At 42.6% G+C, this 8,855-nt stretch overlaps 1 protein-coding gene across 1 annotated transcript; it reads left to right on the top strand.

The window, feature by feature from the left end:
• The first annotated feature begins 1,432 nt into the window (after window positions 1-1,432).
• Window positions 1,433-8,559, top strand: CLEC3A (C-type lectin domain family 3 member A). The gene is made up of 3 exons (XM_029924092.1): window positions 1,433-1,547; window positions 5,942-6,025; window positions 8,168-8,559. Exons 1-3 carry the CDS (start codon window positions 1,433-1,435, stop codon window positions 8,557-8,559), a joined length of 591 nt encoding a protein of 196 aa, XP_029779952.1.
• Window positions 8,560-8,855: the final 296 nt, after the last annotated feature.

Below are 8,855 nucleotides of genomic sequence, written 5' to 3'. Positions count from 1 at the left end.
GTACTGGGCATGGTGTGAAGTGCTTATAGCCACTATTCACGTACTCTTTCCAAGAGAAGGCATTTCCAGCACCATGTGAGAAGAGGTCCACACAGACAGGTTCAAGGACTTGCCAAGAGATCACACAGCTGATAAAGGGGTGAGACTAGGCTGGGAACCCTGCTCAGCCTGTTTCCACAGCACAGTCAAATGCCTACTTATGGACTGCCCAAATCAGTACATGGAGTCCGCATTCAAAGTGAAACTTTCATTCTTTATTTCACACTTGCTAAATTATGTCAGACTTTTCTCTATCAAGCAGTTTTACTTTGGTGTCAGTTCGTGGGTAGGGGACAAAGAGGCTTTAACAGAAAGGCAATGAAGGCAGATTAGTGTGGTTTTCCTAAGATCCAGAAGGAATCAATTACCTTTTGATTCTTCCTGTATTGTCGAAAGAAAGAAGGAAGGAAGGACGGAAGGAAGGAAGGAAGAAAAAGAAAGAAAAATAATGGAAGCCTGAAAGTCTCTTGCTTCCTATCTGGTCCCCAGTACATGTCCTAAAAAACCCATTGTAAAGGTAAGAATAATTATACCAAGTTTTTCATTTAATTCTTCTGTAATTTCCATCTTCCCTTTGAAAGTTTTTTAAGCATTTGGGGTCATTTCAAGGAAAAAAAGCATTGGCCAATGGGGATCTGCCAAATAGCTATAACTGATACCTTACATTCACTCTTACGGAAATAAGTCACCATCTTAATTTTCTTTTCATTCTGAGGTGTGTTTCCCCAAAATGTAATTCTTGGTGAATCCACAAAACCCTAATAGAAAGGTTTCTCCTTTATCATGTACTCTCCACTCTGGCTATCCCTGTTACTCTCTGTGAGTAAGCCATTCCCAGGTTCCACTGGAGCTGTGTGGACACATGTGTGTAGCCTCTGTTGTCACACACGTACACACACACACGCATGCACGCAGTAGCTTTCCTAGTTTTTCTGTATGTGCTTCCCCCCCACTTTTTTGCCCTGAAAACTGAATTGAGGTTCCCAGAATATTTGAGTGAACTTTGGAGCTCTAAGCAAGGGCTGAAACCTTGGGGTCTTCATGGAAAGACTCCAAAATTCCTGGACTTTAAATTTAAAAAAAAGAAAAGAAAAAGTTAAGCCCTTAGTTAACTCTGATATACTCTGAAAAGGCAAGTTAAGTAGAAAAAGTAACAGGAATATTAAAAAAAAAAAAAAAAAAAAAAGAGGCTAGCAAGAACAAGAGGCCACCTTATGCTGTGGCCAGCCGAGGAACTCAAACATTTCGTCAGCAGGAAGCCAGCCAGCCTCCAGGAGCACTTTTATAAAGCTGGCCCCAGGCTCCCTGGAGCAAGATGAGGCTGTACAGTCTACCTGCCTCTTAGCTACGCCAGAGGGGCTGGCAAAGTGCTCATCAGACCTGCCCAAGAGCCATGGCCAAGACTGGACTTGTAATTTACATCCTGGTTATCACCTTACTCCTGGACCAGACCACCAGCTACACATCCAGATGGAAAGCCAGGAAGCACAGCAAACGCCGAGTGAAAGGTAATGGGGCTTTTGAGTCCAGCAAAATTCTAGGACTGCTCAGTGTGGCGAGGGCTCATTTCCCAACTCCGCCAGGAGAGCTGTCTCCCGTGATAGTACCGTGCTGTCACTCGGACGTGGCATTTCAGGTTACAGAGTGACCTTTTAATTCTCTGGGACAGTTTGATGCTTAAAGGAAACACCAGTCAGCCTTTTGTTTTTAATAGAAGAAGTTTCTGTGTTGTATATCGTTTGTCAAGTGAGCTCAGCCACACAGAATGGTCTTCAGAGAGGGTCAACCTAGACACGTGGACACCGGGTATTATGAACGAGGGATCAAGGAGAATAGACGGATGAATAATTAGAGGACACTGTTTCAGTCTTAGACATCGTATAACTGTTCAAATATGCTTGTAAGAGAGCTTTACTCTTATTAAATGTATAGGTGAGGATAGATGTTGTGATGTAGTTTCCATTTTGTCATTGGTTATCAATGTCTTCACACCCCTGACCATGTAAGGACGGTCTAAACTACACATTTAAGCTTTTTCACATCAGAGAGAAATTGAGCCTCTGCTTAAATTTAAAAATATTTCTACACGCGAAGTCATATAGTGTTTGAAAACATTGTAATGCAAAACTGAATCTCCAAGCGATCCCCAAATCTGGGGTGGCTTGAATTGAGGGAAGAGGTAAGAAAGAGAAAACAGGAGTACCGGGTGGCCCAGTCAGTTAAATGTCCAACTTTGGTTCAGGTCAGGATCTCACAGTTTGTGAGTTCGAATCCTGCATCAGGCTATCTGCTGTCAGCACAGAGCCTGTTTTGCATCCTCTGTACCCCTCTCTCTGCCCCTCCCTTTTGCACTCTCTATCAAAAATTTTTTTAAGTCCTGCAAAGAACAAAGATGACAGTAATTTATATGCAATATGCTGAAACCATACCAAGAAGGAAAACGTATCAAAAGAGAAGCAAAGTGATGTTTTACCTCACCCTCTGAATTCTCTTCATTTTCCTCTTGGGATATTTCAGGGTAAATATAATGACACGATTTCCTTATCAAGTTCACTTCATTAATAACAAAACATAGCAAATGTATGCATAGAGTTCAAGCTTGGATTTGACACAACAGCACGGCCAGTGGGTAAAATGGCAGCTTGTCTTGGGTCCTGTTCTGATTCTTACAAAGGGCCCTTTTCAGGGGGTATTTATTTCTATGATGTAGGTCTGATGCAAGGTTTCTTCAGTGGAATCTTTTTTCCTTATAAAATACTAAAGTTTCCTGTTACCTCTTTTCTACAGAAGATTAAAATACTTCTCACAAATGATAAAGTATATTGGTGAAGATGAGAACAGGGGAAGGAGGGAGAGAGAAGATGAGGTGTGGTGTGGCATATTTTCATTGCCAGCATTTCTTCACCGTTGGGAGGCAGTGGGAAAGTGGTGGCCGCCCAGTGGGGATGTGGGGAGGGGTGTGAACTTGTGGATGTGGATGTGTGCTGTGGGGGCGCTTCTGAAGTCATTCGGTTCTCGTCACGCAAAGCTCCTTGCCCCGCCCCCAACCCCACGCAGGTGCACCCACATGCTTCTTTCTGTGTGCCTTTTAACTGACTGGGCACACTTCTTAAACAACAGCCTCCCCAAGAAATTTTTGCTACTAGGTCAGATTCTAAAGCAGGAAGTAAAGCAAAAAGCCTAACCTTACTGAACACTTCTCTCTCCACCAACATGTACAATTTTGTAACATTTTAAGTATCTCGGAATGATACCAAACTTTAAAAATGCAAAAGCGAGAGCCATTTTTTCTCTCCCAACCCTCTCCACGGAATTACTCACAATTACCTGTCAGGAAATAATATTACCAGAGTTTTTCTAATGCACAATTAAAACTTGATATTTTTAAACAAATAAGAATTGGCTATTCATTTATTTCATCTATTGATTCTTGGCTAACTATCAGCAGATGGCATCCATCAGTCCCTTTAACAGCTGCATGATCTTCCCTTGCATGGATGGATCATGATTCATGTACTCTGTTCTCTCTTGGTGAACTTCTCTCTGGTTTCCATTCCATCTTTTTGGATCCAATGCCTCAGTGAACTGCTTTGAACACATATATGGACCCATGCTAAGGTAGGAGGATATGATACACTTCTAGAAAATGACAGGTTCAGCACTTTCCAGTTGTCTCCCAAAATAGCCGCAACCCACTATGCCAGACAATTTAACATCATATCATCAGCTTAACCTCTGCTAATCTAACCCCAAAACAAACCACGTCTCTTAATTTGCATTTCTTTGATTGTTAATAATGTCGACAAATACTTTTTTGGTTGTTAATGAGATTGAGGTAGATTTCCTATGTTTACTGGTCGTTTCCCAGGAATTATTTTTGCAGGTCTATACTGAAACTGCTTTTGGAGAAAAACAATAAGGAAATGGAAGGAAGCTTTCTTTTTTTTGAATCAAAAGGTTAATTGAGTGATTTAACTCCAAAAACAAAATTTCCATGGTCTTTAATTCATAGGTCTTAATAAATTATGTGTTGCAGAAATGAATAAAATATAATTTTTACCGTGAAATGATTGTTCCCTGCATTCATTGTAGACAAAACATGTCCACATTTGTCACAAAGGATAGGCGGCAAAACCAAGTCACCTGGATTATGACTTCCATAATGATCTCTCAGGAGCCTAATATTATTCATGTGTCTTCGTGTTAATGACAATGTTTACAGCTTCTCTGTGGAGGCCGCTTATTGATGTAGGATGGAGCAGGAAGCTGAGAGGGAAGGGCGGTGACATATACAGTTGACAACTTCAAACTTGGAACCTAGTCTCCCACGGTCTTTGTAAGCCTGGCCTCCGACAGGCAGGTTTGCATTCTGAATGGACCCTTATGTTTACTCTGGATTGAATGGTCTTTTTGAGGAAATCCGTGGGTTACTGTATTTCTGAGCTGAGCTATTGGAGGCTCTGAGAATTGATATACAATATCAAGTGAAAAGGAGGCGGGGGCCCAGAAGGCGTTTTCCTAACCCAAATGTGGGACCACCTGGCTTGCAAATGGCAAGTTTAAGAGGATGATGAGTCAGCATGTGTGGTTTTGGGACTGTCCCGAAAAATCCAGGACAGAACACGGATTCCCCATATGGCATCTACATAAGGAGGCAGCTGGGGACAGTTCATACCAAGCTTTAAGCATCTTCTCTAAGGCCATGTGCTAGGGCCCAGGCAATTACTGTGCAAGAGCAGATCAGAATGATGTGAAGAGCAAACACTTGCAGTGAGAGAGACTCAAATCCCAACTGCACCTTACTAGCTGGCTGACCTACGGCAGGTTAGTTCAGCTTTCTGTGCCTCTATTTCTTCTATGAGCTGAGGATAGGGTCTGTTTCATAGGAATACTGAAAGAATTAAGCTCCTAGTGCATAGTATATGGTGGCTCTTAATATTGTTTCTTTTTATTATTTCTTACAATTTATTACAATTCTCGCCTTTGAAGAGCTCAAACTGTCAATATCTAAGATGGTCCTTATCAGTCCGAAAATTTGTTTATTCATTCAACATTGTGAGCAGCTATTATGTGCCAAGCATTGTGTTAAGCATCAGGAACACCAGGGACAGTAAGATGTATGAAAGTACAAGTAAAAACAATTATGGGTTCAAGTGCTCCAAAGAAAAGTAAAGGTTCAAAGAAAGAGATTAAAGGGGTGCCTGGGTGGCTCAGTCGGTTGAGCATCCAACTTGGGTTCAGGTCATGATCTTGCAGTTCCTGGGTTCAAGCCCTGCATTGGGCTCTGCGCTTATAGCTAGCTCAGAGCCTGGAGCCTGTCTTCGGATTCTGTCTCTCCCTCTCTTTGTCCTTCCCCTGCTCACTCGCTCTCTCTCTCTCAAAAAATAAGTAAAACAAAAAAAATTTTTTTAGATTTAAAAAAACAAAGAAAGAGATTAGATAGATACTAACACAGAGAAAATAACCAGAGGAGGCTTCTAGAAAAGATATTCCAGTTCAATAAGGAAATGAACAAGAGTAGGAGCAAGAGTGTTCTAGGCAGGACACTTCCCCAAAGGAAAGGGGCCTGAGATGAGACACCTTGCTCTCAGATGCTCTGAAAGTCAACAGGCTGGATGCCTCTGGAGGGCGAGTCCCACAGGCTGGGGCTGGGGAGGCACAGCAGTCCTGTCTCACAGAAGAACCTTCTGGTATCATTACCACAACCAAGCTCTTCTGCGTCTTGCTGCCCATCTTCCTTTCATGCATTAATTTTCATGGCACTGGGGTTTCATCCAAACTGCTCTCACCTTAGATTCTGGATCCCAAAGCTTATCTTATTTTATTTTACTTTACTTTTATCTTATTTTAATCACATACCTTTCATTCCTCCTACCCCACCCCACCCAAAAATATCCCCCAGAAAAGGATGGAGACCTAAAGACTCAAGTTGAAAAGCTCTGGAGAGAAGTCAATGCTCTGAAGGAAATGCAAGCCCTACAGACAGGTAAGACCCAACTCATCAATGCCTGGTCTCAAAAGAGATACGAAAAGAAATAGTCATTTGTTAGCAGTTCAAGCCATACCTAGAGCACATGTCAAGTTCTAGCTGACATCTTTTTGGGTTTTTAAAAAATGTTTGTTTATTTATTTTGAGAGAGAGAGTGAGTGAGCGTGAGTGGGGGGAGGGGGGTAGAGGGGGCAGAAGGAGAAGGAAGGAGAGAATCCCAAGCAGGCTCAGTGTTGTCAGGGCAGAACCTGACACAGGGCTCGATCCCACAAACTGTGAGCTGAAATCTAGAGTTGGACGCTTAACCTACTGAGCCACTGAGGTACCCCAGGTGACACCGTTTTAAAAGAGACATTGACAAACCAGAGGTGTGACCAGGAGAAAGGATTCAAAAGTAGGGGAGACAATTGTTTTGGGAAATCAGCTTGAATTTCCCCCTCCCTTCTCCTATAGAAATGAAAACAAGCATGTCAATAATGCATTTTAAAAGTTTGTTCGGGGCACATGGGTGGCTCAGTTGGTTAAGCGTCGACTTCAGCTCAGATCATGATCTCATGGTCTGTGGGTTCGAGCCCTGTGTCAGGCTCTGTGCTGACAGCTAAGAGCCTAGAGCCTGCTTCAGATTCTGGGTCTCCCTCTCTCTCTCTGCCCCTTCCCTGCTGTCTCTGTCTCTCTCAAAAATTTTTTTAAAGCTTGTTCATAATTCTTCTCTAATAGGCAATATAACAAAATTGAATCAAGTATTAATTGGCAAAAATAATTAGTAATTATCAGATGTTTACCAAGTGTCCATTTGGGAGATCTGCTGAGGGTCAACTAAACACAATATCACAGGACTCGGGCCACACTGTGCATCAGATGCAAATTTTAGGACATTGGCACAGCTTGCCAGAAGAGGGCAGCATTTGGCACTCCTCTTTACAAGGGGGTAGAGCTCCCAGTCATGTGTGCAGCTGCACAGGCTGTTGGCCCGAAGTTACCCTTCTAGGCTCCCAGGGGTAAGGAAAATGGAGCCACACTGGGTGGGTTCAAGAACAGCCCTTGTTCACAAGGCTCATAACCCCAGGATCCTATACCTCACTTAGCAACTCCAGAAGCAGAACTTCAAGGGTTTGGTAAGAAACCTGTCCCATTGCAAGAGTTACCACTTTCAGGGAAGACTAAAGTTACGGCTTCCTATCAAGGATTTGTAACTCCCAGACTAGCTCAATGTTACCAGTTCAAGGTTATTTTTACCAGAAGCAATGTTGCCTAGAGCTACTGTTGACATATTCCCTTTATCAGGTTTCCAGGAACAGAATTTGAAAGTTAAAGGAAGGTCAAATGCCCATGCAGAAGGCAAAAGAGTTTTAGTAATGCTTTACCCACAGTTGGACACTATGAATACTTCATAAGCATCAACACATTAATCCTTCAACAATCTAAGAGCTAGGTGCCATTAGGATCATCCTCATTTTACACATGAGGAAACTGAGGCTCAGAGAAATTAAATATTTTCTCCAACAGCTACACACCTAATAACTGTCAGAGCCAGGTTCTCCAGTGCTTTGCTCTAAAACTATCTTTATGTTTGGTTTATCCCAGATGACCTAAACAATATTACCAGGGCTGAGCTATCTGCATAACAAAACCACTGTCTCTCCATATGTCAGCTCAGACTTTGGTTTTTGTTCATTTTTTAAATTGTTCCAAAAGTTGCAAGGAAATTCAGCACACAATGGAGCTACACAAACTAACAAGCAGGTGTATATCAAAGCAGCATGAGACTCAAAACCATGTCTTGAGGCTGGGGAGGCACAGACATGGGTGTATGTAGGTGTGATCTTCTATGCCGTGGAAGTTACATTTTTACATACTAAGTTGTTACAAGTAACAACTTCCGTAAGCCCCAATATCCTGATATGTAAAGATGGGAGTAATAAAACCTCACTTCATGGGACTGCTGTGATTCTTACACGAGTTCATGATTATAAAGTGCTTGGCATAGGGTCTGACACATATAAAATCTCCAATAAATATTAACTCATTATCATCACACGTCCTTCATTCTACAAATATTAACCGCTGTTTTCCAAGTCCAAGCCTAGATATCTAACACTCAAAAAGCCACTTAATATATCAAATTTCACATCTTTACAGTCTGTCTCCGAGGCACAAAAGTTCACAAGAAATGCTACCTTGCTTCGGAAGGCTTAAAGCACTACCATGAAGCCAACGAAGACTGCATCTCCAAGGGCGGAACGCTAGTTGTCCCCAGAAACTCTGACGAGATCAATGCCCTCCGGGACTATGGTAAAAGAAGCCTGCCAGGTGTCAATGACTTTTGGCTGGGCATCAATGACATGGTCACAGAGGGCAAGTTTGTTGATATCAATGGAATCACCATCTCCTTCCTCAACTGGGACCGTGCACAGCCTAACGGCGGCAAGCGCGAAAACTGTGCCCTGTTCTCCCAGTCAGCTCAGGGCAAGTGGAGTGATGAGGTCTGCCGTAGCACCAAGAGGTACATTTGCGAATTCATCATCCCTTAATAGACCCTTTGCAAGATTGGCCATGATTTACAGGCTGATGGTTCACAAGAGGAAGTCAGAATTGTCACATGGGCATCTGTGCCCATAGGAACATAGGAGTCATCCAATTTCGCTATCATGTTCCATTATGCTTTTGCCCTCCATGGGCTGGAGGAGATCGGAAAATAATGATCCACCTATGTGCACGTTGTTAATGTGGCTTACGCAAAATGGGCTATCAAATCCTCCCCAATTTCCTAGGCCCCCTCCCTTACCCAGAAACTGGGTCTGTGTTAAAAATACAATAGCCAGAAAAG

Source organism: Suricata suricatta, chromosome 16 (assembly GCF_006229205.1).
Source record: "Suricata suricatta isolate VVHF042 chromosome 16, meerkat_22Aug2017_6uvM2_HiC, whole genome shotgun sequence".
In the NCBI taxonomy this organism is placed as follows: Eukaryota; Metazoa; Chordata; class Mammalia; order Carnivora; family Herpestidae; genus Suricata; species Suricata suricatta.
The sequence above is the reverse complement of the archived record's forward strand: the minus strand, read 5'-3'. Positions and strand labels throughout refer to the sequence as shown.